The following is a 26,645-nucleotide window of genomic DNA, read 5'->3' on the forward strand; positions in this document are numbered from 1 at the left end:
CAAATTGATATTAAACAGAGAAAACAAAGTTCAGGTAATAATTCATATTTAATAATAACTATATATGAAAGCTAATATTATTGTGACAGATATATTAACATTGATATTAATATAGTAACATCATTAAGCAACATACTGTATTCTGATGAAATCAACTGCCACCATCAGTAGCTGATATACAAAAGGAAGAAAGCAACATTTTTGAGGCAAATATAGTTTTATCTTTATTTAAAATGCTTCCATAATTCCAAGACATTATTCAGAATTCAATGTTGGGGTTTCAACAAGGACAATACAATACAAGGATACGGGGAAACAATCGTTGCAACAAATAATAGGCATTCATACAGTTTTCTTGGCAATTCTCAAAGTAACAGTATATGTCAAACCATTCAGAGTTCTATGGCAAGGGGACAATGTTTTAATCGGACTGCATTATACTGCTGAGTGGGATATCTGTCCTCCACATTCTCAAGCTGCTTATATATGAATTAATCTAATTCATGAGTTGGAAGACATATTATCTGAATTAGTTTAATGTTTGGGTAGTTTACAAGTGGTCTAATAATGTAAGATGAAACTACACTGCTTCAGTTATTCAAGTCCTGTATAAATTCACTGGGTCTTATCACAAATCTTGTAAATACATTTAGATAATGCACTGTACAAAATTACTTTAAATTAAGTTATGGAAAACTAAGGAAATCAATGTTTGTATATGACCTTGCAACTGTGTTATGGTCTTATTCAGACTGTTGAATTTACAAGTTCCAGGGATGTTATACATCCAGTTTTTTCTATGTGCAATAAGAGACTCTGTACTGTGGGTACCGGTCACTGGGTAAAACCGGGTCAAAGGCAGCAGTGATAGAAGTGTAAGGCTTGACCTCTAAACTTTGACCAACCTCAACTCAGTTCTCTACATAATGGTCAAAACAATTCCACAACTAATTTCCCTCAATGGGAAATCATGACAATCAATATAACTTTTGAATCATCTGCTAGATCAACCAATCCTTGTTCCCCTTTTTACAATCATTCCAGGAAGAGATAATGCATATATCATAAAAAATACAAACAGCTGGTGTGCTGGATGTCAGATGTCCTCATGGGAAGGTTTACAGACAAAGCTTTCTGCCTGTGATGCATATTTCTGTGTCAAGTATGAAACCTTTACTAATAGGTGCAACCAGAAAAAGACTTAAGATGATGGAGCCGCACACTGGAAGTACAATTATATATACAAATAAAATGTTTGATGAATTTCTCTTTCTGAGGCACATTTAAGCTCCACCAGGTTTCTGTGGAAAATCAAATGTAGGAGCCATGGTAACATTTCTGCTGAAACTAAGACGACAAAATTTAGACAGATGTCTGTATTAAGGGCGACAGTATCTGTAAAGTTTGTTTACTTTATCTTAAATCAATAAAAGGACAGAATCTTACAAACAAAGTTGGATCAACCATTTGCTTGTCTAAACTGTGAGATGCATAACACACATTTTTGCCATTCCATGAAGTTAACCATTAGCCCTTACAGCTGCGGTATGAGGCACTTGTCTGTTGATGTAGGCAGGGCCATGCACATAAGGAATCATTTCATGCTAAGCTGTATGAGAGTTTTGTGGAATATTCAACAATTAAGGAAATGATAGTCAACCCTCCAAGTCAGACACTTGCTGACATTAACCCGGAGTTGCTCTATGCACCAACTATTAAACGGATGGTTTAAAAAAAAAAACCTTTCCTAAATTATATTTCTCCATTATATTTATTCTGTCCTTTCCATAGGCTGCACGTACAGTAAAAGACTCCACCAGTCTCTTCTAAAGTGCTCAACTTGAAATGGCCAATATCCCAAAAATCCTGACTGGCACAATAAAGGAGAGAGGAGCAAGGAGAGAGCGATAGGAAGGTGTTCCACTCAGAAAGTGAATCGTCATATCAGGGCAGGTGACTGAAGCTGATTCTGATGGTACTTGTCCAATCATATCTGTGTGTGTAAGTCATTCAGAGGAATTGTGGTGTAAATAGAAATCTGTTGAAAAGGAATTTTTGGCATTTGTAAACAATACAAAATGCAGGATTTGAACAAACTAGGATAAAAAATAAATAAAATAAAGAGTACTGTCATGGTTTCTTTGGCAGTACGGGCCTGCAGTGTTGACAGGGACATCAATACAAGAGGGAAAGCTCTAAACCCCCCTGAGGTCCTCGTTAGTTCATAGTGTGGGCTGGTGAACTTTATTCCTCCAGCCTCACCTCCTTCTGTTAAGGCCACTGGTGATAGATGCATCTTTTTCATTAATCAGAGGTCGTGTCCATGATGCGCTTGGAGCGGTCAAGCAGGCGGTGGCTGTAGAATCTCCAGAACTGATAAGACAGGGGGTAAAGACAGTAGGGCTCTACCTAAACCCCCTCCAGCACGGTAACAGGCATATCCCAGCATTCCCATCATGACGCCCTTCATGACAGTGCGCAACACCCAGCCAAAACGTGAGGGAGGCGCAACACTGAGGAGGAAACACACAAATTGAGCAGCTGTTGAAATGTCAAAGCAAATACAATTACAGTTCATTTGTACTTCTGCATATCAATTATTTAAAACAACTAAATCAACATACCTCATGATTTCACTAATGTTAAGCTGCTTCTCCCAGTTTCTTTCGATGCCTGGAACATGGCCCATCCCAACGACTCCCACCACCACCGCAGGCACTTCTGCAAAACAGTATTGAATGTTCTAGTGACAAATGTGCCAAGTTGGCAACGCTGCCTGTAAACGCCCCCTGGCAACTTAACAGAAACTGATGCACCAACTCATTCTGAAAGAGGTTTGGGGAATAGGGAAATTACCAAAACTCGGATGGTCGACCAGGGAAGTTCAGCAGTATTAACTGAAATATGTTATGGATTCATTCACAAATTTATGAAAATTAATATTTAAGCACCTGACTTTGGCTGGTCCAGTAAAAAAATAATAATTCCAGAACACAAACAGCAAGCTGAATAGTCGATATATTAAAATGAATATAATGATCCACAAGATCTGATGCATTCCTTATTGAAAAAGTGAAATACTCACTCTGGGCATTAGAGGGAGCCTCCACACAGCGTGTAGCCTGACGGAGCGTGTGCGTGAGGTAGATGTCTCTTTCAGCCACGATGGTCTGATGGAGAGCAGGAAACTCGCCAATCATCTCCGACATGGTCTGCTCCAGCAGGTCCTTCTGTTTGCACTTCTCTACGTCCTCTTTACTGAAACATGTAGTGAGGAAATAAAGCTCGGGGTCAATCTGGTTAAATGTTAGATTCTGTATTTATTTTTGGGTGAATTTATTTCTTAAGGATTTTTACTGTTCAATATTGTGAAATGAGCACAACATAGTTTAAGCGGAACTACAAGTAATTTGTTGTTTGATTTCAACACTTCATGCTCAGTATGAATCTAGTGAATGACTTTCAAGCAAAAGACTGCATTGTTTATATTTGAGAGAGACTTTGAAACTCTGTCTGCCATGTGTTCAGTCTGGGAAAAAATGAAATTCAGAGCATCTAAGAGACTTTAAAATACTTTTTCACGTTGTGCAAATGCCCCAGATCATTGGCTTTCAAAACACATCTTCTAACATATAATCTGTTTAAGTCCCCGCCTGTATCATCAGAGAACGTAACTGCACTTTTAAAAGGCTCGGCCTCTATGATGTTGGAGGATGGACACATTATCTTTATGCAACAAGATTCCAGTCAGATCTCATGGACACTGGCAGTCGAACAAATTGGCAGATTTGCTTGTGCTCTGGAAAATGTGTGGGCGCACAGTCGCTCACTCAACAGGGAGCACACAGATATTATCAAACATATCTGAAGCTGCTTTTTTAAGTATAATGTTTGCTACCAACTGCCGCAATTTCCCCAAATGTTGAAATTCATTGATAGTGAGCGTTTACATTTAAACTTCCCTTTTCTTTTCTTTCTCAACCTCTGAAGAACATTAGATATGCAAATAAGGCATGTTCTGAAGTCATTCAAGTGTTTGGTGAATACTTTCCAATTTGACTTTCACAAATTTTAGAATCAAGTAAAAAATTGGACTATGGGCAGAAAGTTGCGGACATCGGACTGGAAGGTCTCTGGTTCGACTCCTCGCAGTGACAATAAAACATACCTGGATGGACAACACCTGGATCTGTTCCAAAGTCCAAAGTGCACTCTCCCTACCCCCACTGTCTAAGTGCCCATGAGCAAGGCACCTTATTCCCCCAACATCTGCTCCCGGGCGCCGTACATGGCTGCCCACTGCTCTGTGTGTCCTGCGATGTTCACCAGATGGGTCAAAAGCAGAGGAAACATTTCCCTCTTCTGCATGTAGTGTGACTGTGCATGTGTTTGGGATCAATAAAATGTATCTTATATCTTATCTTACATCTCTATGCTGCTAACCATCAGCATCTAATAATAGACAGAGAATGATGTTTTCTTGACTACTTGTGACTAAAATTGATGTTATACCTGATTGGATCTGACAGAAAGCAAAGACCCCAGGCCAGACGAGCCTTCTGCCACAGACTGAGGGCAGCAATAGCCCTTTTGAAGGTCACAGGGATCGGCCTGTCCCCCAGGTGAAATTTACAGAAGGGCACCTGTCCAGCCTGTGTGGAGGGAAAAACATCAACAATGAAAAAAAGAGAATAACATAAAGTAAATGATCCAACTCGTTCTCATTTTTGGGATTTACCTCCTTGAAGGCCTCTCTGAACTCTCCTCCAGGAGCCATGCCCAGCTGCTGTGTGATGTGAGCGGAAACTTTGAGCAGGAGAATCTGCATCAGGCCAGACATCAGCCCATTCTGTCAAACAAACATGGCACAGAGAAACAAATATATGTCCAGTGATTATTTTTAATTTGATGACATTAGTACAAGTTGTTTGGTTTAAGGTAAACACGTTGTCATAGAACTAGAAAACCAAGAACAGACTAAAACTCACTCACGTAAGCTGCTTTCAGATTTGCACTGAACTCTGCAGATTCTGTGTATTTTCTCCAGAGGAGGTGCATGTGTTAACGTACATGTCCGAGTGAGAGGCTCCGGATTATCTGCGTACTGTCTCCGACCTGGCCTAGTACTATAAAGTCCGTGGAAATTAAGGAGATTGTGTGAGCGTTGTGTGAACACAGCAGGGGATCCCCGCTGGATAATGGGGAGGATTTGTGGCTGTTGTGACAGCATCCGTGCAGAGAACCTCCTGCTGCATTGTCGTGTGTGAAAGTTAAACTCTGGGTAAACTCCAGACCCAATTCTCAGAGCTTTACCCACAGGTCAGGTTAGAAAATGGCTTAACTGACTTTAAGACCTGCTTATAAAAGGACATATCACTGTGGCTGTCCCCATCGAAGACCTCACCATTTCTACCTTATTCATAATATACTTCACTCTCTCCATCTTTGTTTCACTGTTGCTGCTCCGCACGCTCTCTTATCCCTCACACCACCACCTTTCTTAATTCCCCATCTTCCTGTGAGCCTCACCTGTTTGATGGCCTGCTGAACCTTCTCCATGTTGATGTCTTTGGCTTCCTTTAGCAGTGTACTCTCGTCCATCTTCAACATCGACACTCTGTACTGACACAGCTCCACCACAACCACGTCCGGCTGCACGGCGCGAATCATCTGAGTGACAGAGAAAGACAGCAGTGGGTTTATAAGATAAGAGACAGAAACAAAATATGAGAGCATAAGAGAAGGAGAGACCACCACCTACTCTACAGCTCCTCTCCACATTCACAGTTCCTCCTTTATTCACCAACAGTTCACAGCATTTCAAATCTAAAAAGGGTGTGAATGGCAATGTGTGAATTCTCAATGTCCCACCATTGCCACGTCCTTTTTGCTGCTGTCACTGAAGTGTGCCGTGCCCACCAGGTACAGGAGGCTGCCGTCGGGGGCAGTGAGAAGTGTCACAGTGTCTGGGAGCTCAGGGGACGACTGGCGACGCTGAGCTCGCATCTGCCAAAGCAGCTCCACTGCCTCACCATCAGCTGGACAGCCACCACAGAAACGAAAGAAAAATAACTTATTATGTTTGATGTTTTAAACACATTATTAGTTTTTCTCCCATCATTGAAAGCTTCATCCATACAGCCTCGCTACTAATAATGGAGCTTTTTAGTCAAGTCATAAAACATCTGCTGGTCTAGAATATGGTGAAATATGTCTGTGCCTTAAGGCCACTTCTGGCACATGTATTGCATAAGGAGAAGCTGCATTCTTAAGTGGTTAATACAATATCTAAAGAATTGTAACGCTTAGTTTATTAATGCTCAAAGCATAGAATTATTGTAAGATGTTGTCATGTTGATAATCTAGACATTTTGAAAAAGGTTTTTTTTTTTTAAACAATAAAACAATTCCTTTTTTTAAAATGGTATATTGCACCATCTCTCTGGAGAAGAACAGCACACGCCCAGTATTATCAAAGCTTACAGAGATCTGGAGGTACACACGGCAGTTCGTCTTCTGATGGGCAGATTAACTCATCCTGTGACACATCAAAACACAAAACAATATCTTAGACACACGGCGCCAGGATTATGGAAACTACGCATTTACAAGCTGAGCTCAGTTTGTGAAAGACATGGGGATTGCACAAAATGAAGCAACTGGTCGACAAACAACATTAAAATGTATTATTACGCAAGTCAATCACACAAGCCAATCTCTCTCTCTCTCACACTCGCTCACTTACTCACTCACCAACTCACACACACAAACACACTCTAATACTTTTACACACCTCTGAGTTGTTGTCTTGGTCCATGTTTGAAGCACTACAAGCTGAAGTGACAGAGAGCAAAATGAAGAAGTAAATGCCTGCTCACACCACTCAGTCTGTGGTTTAAACAAACAGAACCACACACACACACACACACACACACACACACACACACACACACACACACACACACACACACACACACACACACACACACACACACAATAATAACTTTAACCTAGGCTGCCAGGACATAATCATTCAAAGTAAAACAGTGTACGCTAACGCTCTTTGATCAAAGGTTAAAGTCTCCATGTGTAGATTCAATTCAGTCATAACATTAGTGGGGAGCGGACAAAAAAAAAACCCATACTTAATAGATATGAAAATAACCTATCATAATATAATCATACGTATGATAATCTGGGTAAGATGCTTGTTATTATACATTTAAATATAGTCAGGATTTCTTGAGGCATAACTGCTGCCAGTGTCGTAGTAAACAAACTTTTCTACGTCTCTCATCACGATGAACAAACAAGTGCATCAGTGTTTCTGGCTCAGCTCCACGAAAAGTGCGTTTAACGTTTAATCGAGTTTCATGGGTGAATATTACGCTTAAGATTTTAAAAATGAATTCCCCTGAAAAAGACACAATAGGTTTAAGGACTCAGACACACGTCAGCCCTGTGTTGTCAAACAGCGGATCACGTCGAGGCGACGGCTAATACAGCTGCGATGCCGACTGCTGACGCTGCTTTACGGGTGTTCGGGTAAAGCAGCTGTTCACGGCTCTAACGCTGCCGGGGGGAAAGTGGAGGATACCCCCGGTGTGTTAAAGAGAAACGAAGAGGTAACTCCATCTCTGCCGGGTGCTTTCACCGCAGAGCCCGAGGAAGAGGTGCCCATGCCGGGGGGAGGCACGTCTACGAGCTAGCTAACTAACCAGCTAGCTTGGCGTCCGGGACTGCTAAGCTAACACCATCGGCGATAACAGCTAATTCAAGCTAACGCTAACTAGTAGGAATGAAAACGAATACAACACAACACAGATGATCTAACAACGCGTGCTGCCTCTCTCCACTACAACAAGTGCGGGTTAAGATAAACTCGCTGTCAACACAGGAAAAGCTTCAACTTACTGATCAAGCTGTCAGCCCGTGTGCGTGTAGGTGTGTGTGTCACGGTGCAGCTTCTCCTGTATAGTGCAACATGACAGCCGCGGTGCATTCTGGTACACGTAGTCATCGACCGTCAGGAGGCACATGTGTTGTTGTTTTTTGTATAAAGAAAAACGTGTTTAATTTTATTTCATTTCAGGCATTTTCACATTTTGTACATCACAGTCAGAGTCTGGACTTTCATCTCCACATTCCCCCTGTCCTCAGCCTTAAAGGTCCAGTGTGTGAGATTCAGGTGAAAGGGATCTATTGGCAGAAATTAAATATAAAATAATTGTGTGTTTGATCTAAATTGTACAAATTGTTGTTTTCTTCACCCTAGAATGGGTCTTTCATATTTAAATACTCGATACCTACATCGGGTCCTCTCGACGGAGGCCGCCATGTTTTTTTTTACCGCACTTCGCCACTAGATGCCACTAAACTCTACACACTGGACCTTTAAATGTGAAGATTTACACAGAAAAATGAGCAGTGCCGTGTTACAGCATATACAACATGCCCTCACACACTGGTGCTACTTGTCCTATAAAGTGCTTCTGGATGCATTTTGTGTGCTTTGAGTAGTCTGACAAAGGGATTCTGAGCCAACCTTTATTGTGACAGTCAGAGAGACCACATCCTTTTGTCTCTTTGTCGCTACTGACACATGTAAAGCGTCCTTGGGCTTCTTGAAAAGTGCTATATACATTCAAGTTATCACTACACCTCCCACAAGGCCCAACAGTCCCCTTATGAAACCACTTCAATTCACCAGATCAGGATGGTTATTTGTATTTGCACCAAATTTCAGATATCATAAATATCAAACCCTTAATTATGCTTAATTTTTTTTAATATCAAGCGCCATGAATTATTCTGAGAAATCAGCGAAAATTTTGCAAAGCACCCTCTCACTGATTTTTATATGCAAAATGTAATGGTTTCTTTCCTGACACATACCACACCCTTTAGCCTAGTTCTGTGGTCATCTCTAGCTTTCATTTTTTAGCTATAATTGGTGACATTTATTGTGATAATTATCAATATCGAATGACACCATTTTTTTTAATCTTGATACATTTTTGGCTCAGCCATCTACCACTACAAATCTTAAAGCGTGTATTTACTGAATACCCCAGACAATGAGATATAGAATGTATGTAGGTGCACCTATCCCACAGATAGGCCTGTGACAATAGCGATAAAGTGTTCTACAGTATTCAGATATTTCCTTTTTAATTGAGGTTCATGTGTGCAGCTGCAATAAATGCATAAGGAGAGGTTGTGGTAGGCGCCCATCCCCTTGTCCACGCACTAGTGAACTCAACCCCTCAGTGTGAAAGGTGCTGACATTGCCTGTATGCTTGGTTTATCTACAAATCACACACAAACTATTCTAGCAAGTCATTCTTTCACAAGTTTCTTTTGGCGATCAAGCAGGCGGTAGAACAATGCGAGACAGGGGAGCACTGAAAAAACAGCGGTTGACAATCATAAGCTTTGTCATTGTGAGTTCCAGTGAGGAACGATTCGACAGCAGCTCGCCTCTTCATTCATTTTCACATCACTCGCATGAGAAGCCGGCAGAACACAGAGTCCAGAACCAGTGAGTCCAGAACCAGTGAGTCCAGCTCCAGTCGTCACGGTGAAGGGATATTCACGTCATCAAGAAGAAAACACCCACGTTACCTTTTCTACTAGATTTCAAAAGATATCTAGCACCTATCACCCACATCAATAAGGATAACTCACTCACACAGCCACTCCTATCACTGTAGAATATTCTGCTCCTTTACAAAATCTGCCTATTTACCGATAAGTAATGACGATCCCTAATCAGTGGTGAAAACGGCGACGACAAAGCGATGTAATTTATTATATTTTAAATATCCTACGAATCACTGAGTCACCGACAGTGTCTATACATCTACAGCTTTCTGTGAACTACGATGCTGTAAGCGCAAACCTTATTGCCACAAATATATTGTGATCTTTTGCATATTGTTGTGCAGATCTCAACAAGTGTATTGCGTGAGCTACCTTTCTACTTGGTTATTGTGATAAAGGGACTAAGCGTTATCATAGGTGTTTAAAAACATCTCCTCTGAAGCCAGAATGTACTTTTCTCTGCAAATATGCATCAATCCAAAGGTGTCTGAGCTCGTCTGCCATCGCCGCTCATCCAATCTTCACTGATAATAGCGGTTTGAACCTGCACTGTAGCACCCTGTTAAACTATATCACTGCTGGTTTCATTGGAGGGTGATGAGCTATACACAGTCATCCTGAGACACGAATGGGACATCAGTGCTTACGGTAATACTCTGGTAAACACAACCATTATTCATCCTTTCTGAGTATTTCAACAATTTAAAAGTGTTTCCCTATCTTTCTCATCAGTCAGCCCAATCCTCCCATCACAGAAGTGTGAGAAGTGAGAGTAGGTAAGCAGGGGAGGCTCTGGATCGGAGTACCGGATTGACACGGTGGTCATGTGCAGATAGGAATCACAGTCGGCGTTCCCCTTCTCCTCCGTCTTTAACATTCCCCGGCGGCGATGAGCTCCCCCGGTCTCCCTGCCAGTCTGTCTCTACGGTGTTCTTCGTCCTCGTCTTCCTCGAAGAGAGTGTGGTGTATGCTGAGCAGCTGGTGTGTGGGCGCTCTGGCCAGGGGTGGTGTCGGTGGCTCTGGGTTTACTGCCTGGGTGAGGGGCTCCATTTGTGCCGGGGAGGACTTGGGACTGAGCGCATCCTCGCTGGACGGCGGGTTGGGGCTCACGCCATTTACATATGCAGTGGTGGGCAGGGTCACGGTAGAAAAGGAAGGGTTGGTAAATTCCGGAGAGCACACCTTAGTTTCTGCAAAGCCAAGAAGGAAAAACAAGAGAGGAAAGATACAAGAGGAGAGAAATGTGGAGGTGAGTATAGATAAATATCAGTATCTTATATCTATTATTGCTTATTTGCAGGATTATGCAAGGAACAGTTGGTTTAGATGTGATGCCCTGTGTGTCTGGTATCTATGAAATTCCTTCAATATTTTACCCGATGATTTTTTTCACAAAAATGTTAGTAATTCTGCCAGAAACCAGAAAGAGACCAGTAAAGATTAGATTTACCTGTAATCGCGCCAGACACATGAACGAGGGTATGTGTGCCTTCAAGGTACACTGTGTCTATGTTGTGCTCTGAGGGAAGTGGTTCCGCTATTGTGGCCTCCACCTTGGGCTTACGAATGGTCAGCATATACGGGTGGACGTCCAGTGAGAAGTTGCGACTCAGCTTTTTCTCCATCACGCTTAAATCTACAAGTCAAGAATCAGATTCACTTAAAAATAGGGAAGTTAAAAAGGAACATAATCCCTCCAAAATTAGCATTAACTGATTTTCTTGCATTTTGGAGGCAAGCTGTGAACACAACATTTATCTGTTAACACCATGTTGTATTCTTATGGTTTACTATCGTTCTGTTTGGTTCTGCTCAGATTGTTTATATGGGTTTATCGGAGCTGACAAGAGGCTAAAGAAAGTGAAAAATATGAACCAAAACAGTAAATATCTGGGCCATAAAACCAAAACAATGAGCTAAAAGACACTAAATATATATATGGGGATCTGAGGGTGACAGCAGAAGTGAAGGGTAATTCTGTAAGAGTTCATTAAAGTGACTTTTGAGCAATTGCTGATTCAAAATTTAGCGCAGCTTTAATTTAAAAATCTCTTTTTCTGGCATGTTCACTTACAGTTTGTAGAGCTGTATACCTTTTGTTGCTGGGTGCTGTGTGCCTTTGCTGTCCAGGAGCGGTGCGATGAAGTGGTCGGCCACCGTCTTTCGTCTGAGCGCTTTGGGTTTTTCAGGCTTGCCGTGATTTTCCAAGCGCGTGAGGGTAAGAGGTTCCTTTACAAAGAATAGAAAACATCATATCACAGGTTAATGGCAAATAAAAAGCACTCAGTGGAGCACACACTTGAGCCAAATCCCCCCAATCCTACACATGTTTGTTCAGTTCTTACAGTTGATTTATAAAAGAAAAAAGGAAGAGAGAATAAGAGAGACTGAAGGTTCTCGGGGAGAAAATGGTGAGTTCTGACACTGTTGTTGTTAAACCGTTGTACCTTGAATGGCTGAGGGAGAGGATTCGAGGATGGGATCCACTTAATCTTCTTGCGAGTCCGTTTGTTGATCAGCGGCTCCCAGGCCATCTCCCCCACTCCCAGATCCGAGGGATCCATGTTGGGATCAATCGTTTGTATCCCACAGTCCCTCACTGTGGGTGTAGCGTCGTGGTTGGACTGTGCAAGCGCAGCCAGGAGCTGCCGGACCACGTTGTCATACATGAGGTCACTCTCGTTGGTGATGAAGTCCAGCCTGTTGAGGGACTTGATGTGGTCCCGGTTCTCGTTGCAAAACATGGCCAGGATGTTGATGTCGCAGAACTGAGACTTCTGCCAGCGTCGACGTGTTTTAATCCCAACTTTATGCAGTTTGTCAAATACAAAGTTGGACTTGCGCACGACAAACAAGTGCAGCAAATTGATCAGGATGATGAGGTTCATGGTGCAGAGCAGAGATATGTCCACAATGGCCATGATGCGCTGCAGCTGCACAGCAGGAAGCTTACAGTTCACCCTGAGCCTCAGCTCTAAATAGCTGCTGATGTCTGGGGGCTCACCCAGCGCACAGGTGAACTCGTTCTGTCTTTGGCGGGCGTAGTAGGCGCTAAGGTAGGAAATGGGGATAGAACTGAGGCAGATAATAGCCAGGTGGCGACCCAGGTAAAGCTTAGCCAGAAAGTTACTTTGGCCTCGTCTCTCTAAGTATTTCTCAAACAGGTTCTGCTCCGGGCTCTTCTCCTTCTCTGCGTTCTCTATGATCTCCCTCCTCTCTCGCTCCGTTATGCCAGGTCCCTTGGACTGGATCTGCTTCTCGATCTTTGGAGCTCGGCCCTCAGCAGCTCGATGGTAGCAGTTGTCGATCTCTTGGAGCAGGAAGTTGAGCTCCGAGGTGAGTCGCGTGGAGGCCATGAACTCCCAGCCCAGAGCAGGGATGTACATGATTCCAGCAAAGGCCAGCAGGGCATAGGGCAGGAACTTGTGCTCAAAGAGTGAAGGCCAGAGGTGATGCTCCACACCAGGCAAAGCATCACTCAGCTCTGTCCAGCAGTAGCCTCTTGCATAAAGTGCCTGGTCCCTGGTGAAGTTGTGCGGTGTGTAACAGTATATGGACTCCTCTGAAGAAAGGGCAGATAGAAACCATCAGTATAACTCACTCAAACAAGTTGGATGATTATATGTCATCATGGTGGGATTCAATTTGAGAAACTGTAAGAAGAATGATGCATTGCTGTATCCACGATCTTAATTTTTGGTTAAACCTCATGAACAATATTTGGCAAAGATTACAAACAGTTTGCTCTAAACTATTTTAAGGCAAGGTAAAGTAGACATATCTGAAACACCTGTAACTGTAAATCTGTATGAGCACACAGTTCAATGTCAAACAACAGATTTATAATGTGAATCAAATATTTATGAATTCTCACTTTCACATCACTTCTAAATAAAAGATCTATTCACATTCATTTCTGAGGACGTTTCTTGTATCCTCCTGAATGGTTCATCTGTGCAGCACAAAGCGCTGTGTCTCTCCTGCAGCTTTTTAAAACGACAGAAGCACCTGACTACCTGAGATAGAGGAAGTGATAATAACACTCCTTCTTGTCCAAGTTCGTCTCTATCAGCTCCGGCTGTTAAGTACAGGTGTCAGCACTTCTACCAGCAAAGTGCAATACGACAAACTATAACTATAACAATATTTTTAATTAAAAAAACTTGAAATGACGTGGATATCTGCCTTGACATTACTTTATCAGAGTAACAGAGGGCAGGCTGCTGTCCTTGTGCTTTAATAGTTATATTTTGACAGGGCTATATTTATCCTTGTGAAAACCAGAGAAGTCGTCTAAATGGTCACATCTCTCAGCTGCTAAAGTTAAACGCTCGGTCCCAGCTGGTTAGATGCTGCTCTGCAGAGCCTGACTCAGCAGTGAACTAACATCCCTCCCATCCATCGTTTCCCTCTTGTCTTTCCAACCAGACTCCCTTCCTTTCGCCCCTCCCAACAATCCATGCCTTCATCTTTAGAGTCTGTCTTCCTCACTCTCTCTCTGTGTCTCTCTGTCTCTCTATCCCCTCCCTTCCTTATCACCTTGTAACACTGGGACAGACAACACAAACGCACCAAACATCGTATCTGTATCTTTTACACTGTGAGTCTGGAGGTGTACATCTGCTAATTTCTTTATCGATTTTAAAGTACTGCAAACTGTGTATATCCCCAAACCTGACCTCAGGGCTGCTGCTATACTTCGAACCCCCTCATTCTGGCTGAGTGTCTTACCTGCAAAGTTCCTGGTGAAGACGAGGGTGACCAGCAGGATGGGGATGATGACCGTCCCTATAGTAACAACACGATCAAAGGGCAGCTCCAGTTTGAGCTGCACCATGAGGCATGCCAGGGCCCCGGCCTTATCATCCTGACAGGAGCCCGGCAGGATCAGCTCCTTCAGCTTCTCGCCGGCAAGCAGAGCTGTGGCCATGTCTAAGTTCTGATCGAGGAGGTTCTGCATCCGGACCACAGAGGAGTCACACTACAACCCCTCTCCGGGCTGGAGGGGAGTGCAGACGCTCCCTGCTGCAATCACAGACTCCTCGACACAGTCTGACGTACACACACACACACACACACGTCAAAGTGTGCCGACCTCAGCCCCTGTCAACATGTGTGGGGAAGTAGCGGGTCATCCTGTTGGATCTGTGTTCTTCACACACACACACACACACACAGACACACACTCCTCTGACTGTGCCTCTTCTGTGTGCGCCTCTATGCTCTGCCCCGTCACCACAGTGCCTGGCCTGCGTCCCCACACGCTCTGTGTGGCAGGATGAGGAATGAGCTGAGTTTAGGAGGCGTCCCTGCAAAGCCCAGGGAGAGTGAGGGTTGGCTGAACAGTTGTTCCCTTGGCACCAGTCAGAAGAAGCTCGGACCAGTCGATACCTGAAAGACAGACAACAAGTTAGGGTGATAAAATGTGGCTAATTATAAGTACAGCTTTAAGTGTGGCTGAGAATATACTTAGATAATGAGCAAATAATGAATTTGATATTGCCTCACACCTTCTTTAAGAATGTGTTCTTATCCAGCGTCCTTCATAATGCAGTTGTTACTGAAGATGACTAACCCACAGGCTCTAAGTGAGGTAACTCCAGAGTTTTTTTTATTGCTTTTAATGGAGCAAGGACACTAAAGGGCAAGTTTAGTCTCAGGGGAGCAGGCTAGCCCGGTTGCATTCTGCGATTTGACAAATCTGTCTGTTTTGGACACTAACTGTCCCCTGCCGTTCTCTGGACTCCTGGTGGTCCTCCTCTCTGAGGAACAGCATGTTCTCACTGGGACGTCGTGTGCACACAGTGGGACGTCTTGTCATGTGTGAGAGCGAGTGTGTGCACGTGAAGCACACATATGCACGTGAATGCAAATGGTTGTTCTGAAACTGTGCAGGGGGTGGATCAGAGGATGCAGCTTGCTCGTTTCTCTTGAAGGTTATGTGAATGTCCTTTTAAGTGAGGAGTGTAAATACATCACCCCTTCACATCAGCAGCCCTCACCCTCTCTCCCTCCTCACCCTCTCTCTCTCTCTCCCTCCTCGTCCTCTTCTTCTTTCTCTCCTCATTACTCCCTCTGCCCTCCTCTCACTTTCGTCTCATTACACACACACACACACACACACACAGCTCATCTATGAAATCCCTTCAAAGCCGAGCTCTCTTAGTCCAGGCCGGGAGAGTGTGCACTTAATGTCCTGGGGAGCGGAACCTTGAGACCGGAAGGTTTTATAGCACTCTCACCCACATGATGAGAAAGATCCTACGGTGAGGATTCTTTTGAAATACGACCAGTGGACACCGTGCAGGACTACTTGTTAAGGCTGACCTCAAGCAGGAGTCTCAAGGATAATCAAAAGGGGAAAAGAACTTTGTTTGCTTTGAATTTAAGGGAGTAGCATCACATTTGAAGTGCTCAGTTAGAAGCTGCACTGCTGTCAGCAAGTGAGCCCCCTGCACCGCTCCAAGTTTGACAGATTACTGTATGTCCCTGAGTCTGACGATGCTGTTTGTGTTTAGAGGGAATCCCACGTTCCTTTGCTGCTACAGCATCCCACTAATCCAGTAGAGCCAACTGCAAAGAGGCAGCAGAGTCAGGGTGAGAAGATCATGATGTCACAGTGAGCTCATCCTCGTGTTAGAGGATGCTTCTCGCTGCTGTCTTCCCGAGAGCCGGCTGCAGAGAGGCAGCGTCTGGGACGATAGAGGGAAGAGATCTGTTCATTCATCATGAGCTGACAGTTCCAGGCAGAGGAACTTTCAGTGCACACTTTCAACACCTAGCTACAGCATCTGGCACACATTTAGGGAACCTACACAGAAAGACAGGACAAAGTATCTTCAGTGTTTCCCTCATCAGGGTGAGAAGATCATGATGTCACAGTGAGCTCATCCTTGTGTTATAGGAGGCTCCTAGCTACTGTTATAGGAGGCTTCTCCCTGCTGTTTTCCCAACAGGTCTGTTCCGGTTTCAAAGAGCCGGCTGCAGACAGTGAGGCAGTGTCTGGGACAATAGAGGTAACAGATCTTTCCATAGATGACAGCTGCAGGTGAAGGAACTTTCAGAGCACATGGCTCAGACACTTTTGCCATCTAACTAAAGCATCTCTCTTTAAAAACGCTGTAAAGGCACACTGCTTTGTATTGATATAGGAAGACAGCATAAAGGAAACTCTGTTGTCCCACTTTTTACTTCCCTAACTGGAAACACTGCAGGGACCTTTCCTCAGGGTGAGGAGATCATTATGTCATCCTCCATGTGTTGCGGGGCGCTTCCAGCTGCGGTCTTTCCTACAGGTTCACGAGACCGCGGGATGGTGAGAAGGAGAAGGAGGAGGAGGAGGAGGAGGAGGAGGAACCCCGACGAGCCGCCGTTTCAGCACCTGAGCGGCGGATAGCTCCTGGAAATAGCTGCTCAACATCAAGTGTCGCGTCTTCGTGTGCGAGTGTGTTCGTTTGTGCGTTTGTGTGTGTGTGTTGCCTTCCCGCTCACACACTCTCCCACTATCTCTGTGAGTGTGTGTGTGTTTGTGTGTGTGTGATAGAGAGAAGAGAAGACCCTGATGCTGTCTACCTGTCCACACTGCATCCACACAAAACCACTCTTCCTCCTCATCATCTTCCTTTTTGTTGTGGACGCTTCAGACACAGAGATATGTGCATGCTGTGGTAAAAAATAATCAAGACCCCACTCACCGTGTCTCGCTGCATCCTCCGGCACGGTAAGAGTTAATCTGCAGTGCGGGCGAGCAGCTACAACATGTATCCGAGCTCACCGGTTTGTTCCGCCTTCCCCTCCCCTCCCCTCCTCTCCCCTCCCCTCCCCTCCCCTGCCCTTCCTCCTCCTCCTCTTCCTCAGAAACAAGGGATGAGACGACACATTACGATGATGTAGTTCATCACATCGCCTCGCGTTTATCCACAACAGGAGAAGAGATGCTGGGGGAAAAAACTCAGCGAGGCTGTGCTGCAGAAATATATTCATCTTATCACCATTGAGATATTGGACAATCGGATTTCTGATCGTTGCAGTGATGTAATCAGGGATAAAACTGGATATTCCCTAATTAAAGAAAAATAATAGGCTCAATTCATAGGCTCAAACCGCCATTCAAATCTTCTATTGGTCCGGTGCACAACAGAGCTTGCGGGGACTGTGACATTGATAGGTCCATGCAGCCTGTCAATCATCTGTGCCCCCGGACCTGGCCACAGACACGCACAAACAGTGAAAGGGAAACATGCCTCTCACGCAAACTCACTGGGTGTGGCGAGCATCTGGATTCCACTTCTATATTTGAACGTGTTTAATTATTCATTTTGGCCAGAGACAGTAGCAACTGCAGCAGAATCACAAATAGTCATGCTGCAGAAGCCAAAGTCAAGATAAGAACAAAGTAGAGCTGACAGTGGAGGAGCCATTATTTAAAATGCATGAGGTATATGCAGTGCTGCACAGGCCTGTGTGATAATACTGACTGCCCACAGCAGCTTGTTTTGAGGGAGGTCTTTAAAGGAAACAGCATCAAATATTAAAATATAAGTGGCTCTTATTGAATAACACAGATTACCAGTTAATTTACCCGGCTACATCATATTACTGCTAAAAATAGGGGCTTGTATTACATCATCTTGAGAAGCTGCACTCTATCGTCCATCATCTCTGCTGGGATTCTTGTTGTCTCCCTGTGAGCGCGCCCCCGATGTTCGTCAGCTCGACTCAGCCACAAGTCAGTTTCTCCTCCAGCCGGTTTCCACCAGTTTAAGCGAGAAGCGCCGCTCCACACTGTGTCTGCTCGTCTCTCTACCTCCCTCCCCCCCCTCCCTCTCTCGCTCTCCTCTCCTCTCCTCTCCTCTCTTACTGTGATGTTCGTGTCTTACATGTGTCATACTGGTGTGAAAAAAAATCCCAGTATTCATTTCCTTTCATTTTAAGGCCTAATACACAGAGTGATCACTTTATTATGAGTTCATCTGCACAATCTCACAATTTTTTTTCATCAGCTTTAAACTATTACATTGCTAGTAACGTTAAGGTTTTTTGTGGAGAGTTTAAAATGTGTGCATCTATTAATACTGGGTTGATGAGGTGGTGCTGTACTGGACTAAACTGTATTCCATGTCTATGTGTCCAATTTATGTCCTCACTTAGTTGTACACAAGGATGGTCAAACCAAAAGAAACACCATCAACATCCGTCCATGCATCCATCTTATTCCTTGAGGGTCACAGTGAAGCCAAAGCCAATCTCCGTTTAGTATTAACACTTCTGAATATAATACAGTCGAGAGCAACAGCACCTGCTTAAGCATATAACTGAATTAACTGAAGCACATTCGACTACAAAGCTGTACCTAATAAATTGGATATTGCTTGAGGTATAAAACAAAACCTGGCCCAAAAGAGTTAGTAAATGCATTTAACTCTTGTTTTATAAACACATCTTGTCTCTTAATGAATGTTTGAGTTTCACTTCAACCCTTTCAGGCATATTCTTGTGTGGGGGGGGGGGGGGGTGGATCCTTGTTAATAAGAATATATCATGTGCGGTGTTTAACACAGACTGGAGCAGAGGGAGTAAATGACAAGAGGAAGGAATTAACTAAACTGGCACTGCAAAATAAATGAGAGCACAACAATAATGAGAACACCATTCTCAATATAAAGAAGCAAGCATCATCTTGAGGCCATCACATCTAAAAAAGGATTTTAAGTAAACAATATTTCCTGGGAAGTTAAATTTAGGATGGAGGCAATTAGAGCTATATTTATCTGCTCTCTGATTGGCTCAGTCTGCCACTGAGACAAATATAATATCCGGGATATTTAATGGAATGAGCGTCATAAAAAAGCAGGAACGTACCACATATAGTTGATGACAATGTTTTATTTTTCATGAAAAGACAATTAATGGAAATGTTCTGCTGTAATAAAATACTCCATAGTACAAACATATCGTCCTACTGAGAGAAATATATATATCATTTACACTGTTGTGATAAGTTATGGCTCTCTGCGGATAATAAAGTCTGTTTTCAAACCAGTTCTTCATGAGCTGTTTTCAGATGTGTTGCATCGCTGATTGTTTTAAATCATCACCAGACGCTGACAGGTTGATAACTCAGAATAAACTGAGCCAGAGGCAGGTGATAAACATGTAAATGTAAAGTAAGTAGGGAGTCTTTGAATGGATAGAAAACTACATACAAAGACATACTGACATGCATGAGCTGGATCTATTGTACTTACACATACTGACATGCTTTTCATCTAACTTTACAACCCTGATATCTGTCCTATTGTACTCTCTTCATTAAAAGGAGAATTAATTCAGGTATTTACAGTATAACAAAGTTAAATATTCATTGCAAAACATGAACATTTAATATACTCAAGCGCATTTAAACAGCTTTATGTTACTGAAGATAAAAACACACAATTGTTGATTGTATCTATATTATGTCAGTTTAAAGATACTTGTGCTTACAGCAGAGAAAGGTTCTCAATGATGCTTCTCACTAACAGACAACAATCATAAAAACACAGAATACAAAAAATCTTAATCAAAAACATGAATTAAAAACATAAGAACAGTTTATTTTCCTTTTCTGATTTCATTCTCATCTTTCCATTCTTCTCCTCTTTCCTCTGTTAACATCGTTACACCTCTTCCTTCTTCCTTCTAACGCTCTGTCGGGATTGTGTTGTGCTTAGAGCTTACACAGTTTGTTTGTTTTTACACTTCTCATCCAAACCTCTCCGAGTACAGTGGGACTGCTCACGGGGCCATTTGGACCACAACTGCCTTCCAAGCTCTGTCTTTGTCAAAATCCTGCGCTCCACTGGACGCCTGCTGCTGAGGGAGCAAAACGGAGCGAGAGGGAGGAGGAGAAGAAAGGGGAAATGTGGAAGAGGAAAGGTGACAAAAAATGAGGAAGATACATCAAGTGTGAAGAGCAGCACAATGTCATTTTCAATTTGAAATAGCTCATTGACTTTTATGTTCTCACACTAACATGCAATTTACATGAGCCATTGCTGGGGAGTGTAACATATTGGTGTTAGTGTTTTATCTTTCTTCATCTTTTGCCAGAAGTGGAGAGAGAGAGAGAGAATTCCTGCTTTCCCCTGCCTCACCTCACAGTAATGGGTCAGCATGGGCATGCTCTCTCCGCACTCTGGAGCCCCCATGCGGAGCTGACTCTTGTAGGAGGCACAGTGCACCACAGTGGCTGAAGTCAGAACTGCCTGCACCAGCAGCAGCACCATGAGAATCAGCAGCAGGATGTCATAGGATTGCTGGACCACACAGACACAGACACACACACGTTCAGACAAGATTGAATTGTTCTGGTGCAAAGGATGAAGAAAATCCTGCAACCTGTACATCGCATTCTGCAACAAATGGACACTTCATTAAGCTCACCTTTTCTGTGGGCACATCATGCAGGAAAATCTCGATGAAGCTGATCACGCTTGAAGAGAGGAAGCCCGAGGCTGAAAAGAGCAGGGGAGACGTCACACTGCTGATGGCGATCAGCACCTCCACCTGAGAAACAAGGATAAAGAGAACAAGATTCAGACCAGAATAGATCCAGGATTATAGATATAGACTGGAAGTTTATCCTTCAAGAGATTTCAGCTTGTCCTTTCACCATATTTCACGTTTTAAGAGCAGAACATCACACAGTGCTTCAGAATACAAAAGAATGAGGAATTGGACGGATTGACTTCAGAAAATAAGATGCCATCCATTATTATCGCCTATATGTCCACAGATCTTAAGTCCAAAGGAAGCATATTTCAAATTAGGAGAAAACCTAAACATATACACACATATATATATATAAAGTCTGGAGCAAAAAACCCTGATCAGAGGACTTAAGAGACTATATATATATATATATATATATATATATATACACATATATATCAAACTCTTATTATGTTGGTCATGAGTCTGTGCCTGATCTGTATTGACACCTAAGTTTTGATGTGATGACTTGATAGAAGAGGAAAGAGAACTAGATAACAACTTACTGTAGTGATTTAACTTTAGAAGGAATAAATACAGAGTAGTAGGAAATAATCTGGCACGTAGGCAGTTGTTTAAAATAGACACTAACACAATAAACAAGGCAAAGAGAAAAGGATCCAGGACAGAACCTTGGGGCACACCAGTGGCAGATAAAAGTTGCCAACAGAAAGTGGGGAACTCCTATCTGAGAGATAGGAGGAGAACAATTCCAGGGCTGAGCCAGAGATACTTACCCCTGACTATATCTACTAACAGCTTAAAGTGTCAAAAGAAATCCAACAGCACTAATGTATATAACTCTGGCATCAGTGGACTATGAGAAGAGCAACAGTATTGTCTTATACTCACCAGGCATTTGTTGGGATATTCTGATACAACGTGACTTGCTATAGCACTGGGAAAACACTGCAAAGGAATAAAGACCACACACAGTTATGAGATAAGACACTTTAATCATCACTCTGAACTGAAATCTCTGTTATTATAAAAAACAAGCTTTAGTAAGAAAAACTTACAGCCACAAGGATCCAGAAAAATGTGACAGACAAGTAGGGACCTGGTAGCAAAGCGTCCATGTTGAGGGCAATGATGCCTCCGAACACAGCTGAGATCCCCACAATCATTTCAATCACCTGTGGAGACACTCTTCATTGGTTGATAAAGACACAAATTGGAACCACATGGTAGCAGAATATGTAATGAAGCAGAAGCCTACTCACAGAATATGCTTTGAGGAGTCGAGCGGGGAACACTGCAGGCTTTATAACCAGGGGTCTGTCATATGTCACCGACTGGAAGATGGATGAAAGATCGAGAGGAGTTAGGTTGGAAGAGTGAGAGCTAAAGGGAGAGAAAGAGGGGAGAGGTATCAGATGGGGGAACAAAAGCCATCAATCACTCACACATGCACACAACACACACACGCACACAACACACACGCACACAACACACACACACCTTCCTGTGGCAGCAGCAGTCCTCTGCAGAGCGGGCTGACAGGATGACAGTACTGGCCATCAACACCTCCAGCACAATCATCAAGATGAGGTTAAAGTTGATCTGGGAACACACAGAGCGGGAGGACTGAAACACGACTGACGACGTGGAGTCATTGATCTGCTGCGAAATGACTGACAGTTCTCATCATCGTGTTATTACGCAGCACTCACATTGACAGCAGAGGGGTTCAGGACCAGTTTACAGCCAAACCAAACCAGGCAGGTGGTTGTTACAGCGAACGTTGACACATAGACCACCTGGAAATCTGACACCTTGAAAACAGAACAATGAGATCAGCATTGGAAATAAACACGGATAAGACGATTCAATTAGAAATCAATTAAAACATAATTATCCCTTTAGCCCACGGTGTGCTTGTTTACTCACTGCAACATGTCTGTTCTTGGCGATGGCAAAACTGGCTATGGCTGCAGGGAGGCCCTGGGAACAACCACAAATGAGCAGCTGCATTAATCTACGCAAGAGGCTGTGGGAAAAAAACCCGTTTTGACACGACAGTCTAATCTGAACAATGTTTATCGACTCATTAAGATGAAGGTAGAAAGGCAATGTAAATGTGATTTGGATTACAGTCACTTACAGAGCCCGCAGCACAGCGCAGGTAGTCCATCGCAACAGGAAACACGTTTCCCAGGTACAGGGAGAACCCAGATGTGATGAGCAGACTGCCCTGAGGACACACACAGGCACAGGCATGCACGCACATACAAATACAGATGGCTCATATATGCATTCAACAGGTGAGGCTGCAAAACAATCTGCATACTAATGCACAGACTTGAAAAAATGCATATATCTTAATGAAGACATGCCCATATCTTGATGGAATAACCCTTTTACGTATCCACTTTTATGTACTCAGATTAAATCCTAATTTTTTGTCCTTTTGATATTGAAAGACTTTCATTATTTGGGACGGAACCTGAAAGTCTTGACCAAAGTTTACTGAAACATTTAATGTGATTAGATTTGGTTTCACTTTGCAATTCAGGGACCGAACTAAAGACTTTATTATCCTGTCATCATCACCTATGTGGGCGGCGTCTATCTTTAAATGACGGGCTTGTGGGTGGATGTGCATCTGACGACAGCACGTTGTCAGTTTGGCCGGTAGCAGTGTTTCTGTTTGACTGGAGAAACTGAATGAACCAGTTCATTTCTCATCAAACACGCTCAGATAACCGGACGACTCCGGAGGTGCCAACTGTTACAGAGCTCGATAAATCCAGTTTTGCCTCATTGTACAACTGCGATAACAGAACTGTCAAAAACTCAACTCATTTTTACCCATGGGGCAAGTTAAGGTTTTAATTGATTAATCTGTTTACATCAAAAATGTATGTAATGTATTTATTACTATGTCTTACTTATTTGTGTTTTCTTGGAATGCTTTCTTTATTTTCTGTGCTCAGCTATATTGTAAAAGAGGTTTTTCCCTTAACAAACTTAGAATAAAGATTGAATGAAAGAATTTAAGGTCGTTGAAACTGTAATATAATTTTGTGTTACCAGCAAAATGAACTTCCTCTTAGTTCACACATATCGTCAGAGGTGAAGATAAGAATCAATCCAGCGAGCTGCTTCTACTTCTTCTAAGAATTGTGTCTCAAAGTGGTTAAAAAATTACAAACTATCCAAATCACAAACTGCAAAAGCACCATTTCATGGTTGATCTTAAAATGTAAAGAGACCAGTTTTGATCCGTGGTTCTGGACTGTGGACTGAGAAACCTTTCACACCTGTTATATTGGTTCAGACTACACAGAAAGTTCTGAGGGTCCTGAACAAACAAGAAAGGTGTGAAAGACATGTTGTTTGTGTGTTTGCTCTGGATTGGATGTGGAAGGACAAAACAAGATTTCTCATTGCCATCTCACTCAAATTTTCAAGATTGGGATTTTTCGTCTCGCCAGAAAACCCCAATCCTTTCAAATCCTGTGTTCTGGACTTTAAAGAAAAGGTAAATCCTGTTCTGTTCCTCCTTTAAGTCTCCCTGACCATGTCCACTCTCACCCCTATGAGGACACTGTAGAGCCAGGCCCTGTAGCTGAAGCAGGGGTGCTTTAGATGCTCCGGCTGGGCCAGCTGCAGGTCACTGGCCCTCACGTCCACTGTGTAGCTATCCCGCTCGGGTCTGTCCCGCTCCCCCCTGTCTGGCCTTCTCTCCAGTCCCCTGTCTCCACGACGTCCCAGCGAGCCGCCACCTCTCTCCAGGGTGGGCATGTGGCTGTAGGTGAACTCGTCTCTGGCTGACAGGTCCTCACACTGCATCTCTGAGGCAATGGTGGACGACTGGGGATCGAATGGGAAACGATCAGAGAGGATTACAACCTCTGGGAAAGGAAGGAAACAAACAAAGAAGTGAAGAGAGGAGATTAAAAATACTGCTGATGAGTGGCTAGTGAATAAAGAGCTCAGGTCCGGCAACTTATTGAGGAGAAAATATTAGAAAAAATAAAAACAGTGGAAATTACAAAAGTAAAATCCGGCCTTGAACAAATAACAAACACAAAAAAACATGAAATCAAGCCTTAACAATAATTAAAAAAAACAGCTTCTTATGATTCTAAAACTTTATAGATTGAGCCCCTCCCCAGAATCTGTGGTCTAAACTAAACACCATATATTCATGGAAAGTAAAGTATCACAGGTTTACCAGTGTTTAACTCAGCAAATAAGTAAAAACATACTAAAATAACATCATATTTTGATTAAGAAAGTGTGTCGACTATTATATATCGAATCCAGTGCAGCTTGGTCAAAATTCAAACACATGCAAACTTCCTCATTAAAAATCCTCATTAATTTGCGTTATTTGCAAAAAATCATAATATTGATTGATGTTTTGTCATCAGAAAGTTTAGTTCATGCAATATTCAAATTGGTGTTAACCTTGTAAATCAGTCCCTGACAAATCCCAGTGATCAAACTCAGAGAAAAAGAGTCACCAGGCTAATTATCACGCAGCAGCAAATAAACAACCCCCCCCCTCCTCTTTCTGCTCGAGCCGAGAGTCGACCCCTCCATCTTCACTTCTCCTTCCACATATCCCTCCGTTCACACTCACCTGCTTTGGAGTCTCTTGCAAACACAGTCCAACAACGGTATCCCTCAGCCGCTGGGATCAAACCAGCACATGGAAGACGGCGTCTCTCTGTATGCGGCTCCTCGTGCGACCCATCTCTCTCTCACGCTCACACTCACGTTTAGTCCCACTCTTCTCCTCTTTTCTCTCTCCCTCTCCTTCTCCCTCTCTTTACACAACGTCTCTTAGAAACAGTTTCTGAAAAGTTTTTGTTTTTGAAGTCTTCAAAGCGTGGAGCTGAAACACATGGCTCTTGTGCTGCCAGCCCACTTTGTGCCAAAGGGAGAGCGCCTGTGCATGACAACAAGGGGAGGACGAAGGGGCTCGCGATGGGGGCACAGTGAGCAGGGCAAACACCCTTTTACCCCCCCCCCCCCCCCTTTTGCTCACACACACACACATGCACATCAACCTACTCACAAGAACTGAACAATAGTGGCTCAGAGCTGCATGCATGACAACACACAGAGTTGTGCGTTTTGAAATTCCACTTCCTAGCGAGAGAAAACGAAGTGGCCACAATGAGGAAATCACACAAATCCCATTAACAACAGTTGGTTTTTGTCTGTGTTGTGCTGAATGCGTGTGCCCCCCTGTGGAGCTCCCCTCATGTCTGCCCTCCCAGTTCACAGCCCAGTAAATTAAGATGCCCAGCAGTGCTTTAGAAAAGAGGCAACAGAGACATGTTCACGGCTTAAATCTCCTGGTCCAAAGCTGCCACATGAAGATGATGGACCAAGAGTCTCCCCTGAAATCCTATTGGATGACGACATCTTGTGTGTGGGTTCATTGTGTCACTGTATGAAGCGTGTACATGTGAAGTCTTTAACAGAGCAGAGCATTCCCAGCTCCACATTGTTCCTGGGCAGTGGAGGCCATGGCAACTCCTGAACAACTGCAG

At 43.3% G+C, this 26,645-nt stretch overlaps 3 protein-coding genes across 6 annotated transcripts; all 3 read right to left on the reverse strand.

Moving 5' to 3' along the window:
* Positions 1-198: 198 nt before the first annotated feature.
* On the reverse strand, positions 199-7,988 carry trabd (TraB domain containing). Of its 3 annotated transcripts, none has more exons than XM_053427898.1 (10): positions 7,915-7,988; positions 6,794-6,834; positions 6,484-6,538; positions 5,872-6,038; positions 5,530-5,670; positions 4,739-4,849; positions 4,513-4,652; positions 3,086-3,258; positions 2,625-2,721; positions 199-2,513 (listed from the first exon to the last, which is right to left on the reverse strand). In XM_053427898.1, exons 2-10 carry the CDS (start codon positions 6,815-6,817, stop codon positions 2,342-2,344), a joined length of 1,080 nt encoding a protein of 359 aa, XP_053283873.1. In that variant the 5' UTR covers positions 6,818-6,834; positions 7,915-7,988; the 3' UTR covers positions 199-2,341. The 3 variants fall into 3 exon arrangements, with proteins under 3 accessions (XP_053283873.1, XP_053283874.1, XP_053283872.1); XM_053427899.1 differs by having other exon boundaries at positions 6,794-6,888; positions 7,915-7,963; XM_053427897.1 differs by lacking the exon at positions 7,915-7,988 and adding an exon at positions 7,630-7,900.
* Positions 7,989-10,473: 2,485 nt separating this feature from the next.
* On the reverse strand, positions 10,474-14,563 carry panx2 (pannexin 2). The gene is made up of 5 exons (XM_053427719.1): positions 14,335-14,563; positions 12,051-13,165; positions 11,697-11,832; positions 11,054-11,239; positions 10,474-10,793 (listed from the first exon to the last, which is right to left on the reverse strand). Exons 1-5 carry the CDS (start codon positions 14,561-14,563, stop codon positions 10,474-10,476), a joined length of 1,986 nt encoding a protein of 661 aa, XP_053283694.1.
* Positions 14,564-19,962: 5,399 nt separating this feature from the next.
* Positions 19,963-26,021, reverse strand: mlc1 (modulator of VRAC current 1). Of its 2 annotated transcripts, XM_053427218.1 has the most exons (12): positions 25,727-26,021; positions 24,673-24,992; positions 23,240-23,329; positions 23,026-23,079; positions 22,809-22,910; positions 22,597-22,698; positions 22,359-22,430; positions 22,155-22,271; positions 21,988-22,044; positions 21,028-21,150; positions 20,739-20,900; positions 19,963-20,457 (listed from the first exon to the last, which is right to left on the reverse strand). In XM_053427218.1, exons 2-12 carry the CDS (start codon positions 24,928-24,930, stop codon positions 20,380-20,382), a joined length of 1,215 nt encoding a protein of 404 aa, XP_053283193.1. In that variant the 5' UTR covers positions 24,931-24,992; positions 25,727-26,021; the 3' UTR covers positions 19,963-20,379. The 2 variants fall into 2 exon arrangements, with proteins under 2 accessions (XP_053283193.1, XP_053283192.1); XM_053427217.1 differs by lacking the exons at positions 24,673-24,992; positions 25,727-26,021 and having other exon boundaries at positions 19,963-20,454; positions 23,240-23,369.
* Positions 26,022-26,645: the final 624 nt, after the last annotated feature.

This window comes from Pleuronectes platessa, chromosome 7 (genome assembly GCF_947347685.1).
Source record: "Pleuronectes platessa chromosome 7, fPlePla1.1, whole genome shotgun sequence".
Classification (NCBI taxonomy): domain Eukaryota; kingdom Metazoa; phylum Chordata; class Actinopteri; order Pleuronectiformes; family Pleuronectidae; genus Pleuronectes; species Pleuronectes platessa.

Bases quoted from the DNA above. Each gene is read 5' to 3' on its own strand.
- trabd (XM_053427897.1), bottom strand. From the start codon at position 7,681: ATGGGCACCTCTTCCTCGGGCTCTGCGGTGAAAGCACCCGGCAGAGAT. The intron at 4,850-5,529 runs GTGAGGCTCACA...TTTGTTTGACAG, and splicing joins TTCAGCAGGCCATCAAACAG to AATGGGCTGATGTCTGGCCT. The intron at 2,514-2,624 runs GTATGTTGATTT...TTTCCTCCTCAG, and splicing joins AACATTAGTGAAATCATGAG to TGTTGCGCCTCCCTCACGTT.
- mlc1 (XM_053427218.1), bottom strand. From the start codon at position 24,930: ATGCAGTGTGAGGACCTGTCAGCCAGAGACGAGTTCACCTACAGCCAC. The intron at 23,080-23,239 runs GTAAGTGACTGT...GGTTGTTCCCAG, and splicing joins TGCGCTGTGCTGCGGGCTCT to GGCCTCCCTGCAGCCATAGC. The intron at 20,458-20,738 runs GTGAGGCAGGGG...TTGCTCCCTCAG, and splicing joins TGCTGACCCATTACTGTGAG to CAGCAGGCGTCCAGTGGAGC.
- panx2 (XM_053427719.1), bottom strand. From the start codon at position 14,563: ATGCAGAACCTCCTCGATCAGAACTTAGACATGGCCACAGCTCTGCTT. The intron at 13,166-14,334 runs GTAAGACACTCA...CCCTTTCTTCAG, and splicing joins CTTCACCAGGAACTTTGCAG to AGGAGTCCATATACTGTTAC. The intron at 11,240-11,696 runs GTATACAGCTCT...CTTGACTTGTAG, and splicing joins ACAGCACCCAGCAACAAAAG to ATTTAAGCGTGATGGAGAAA.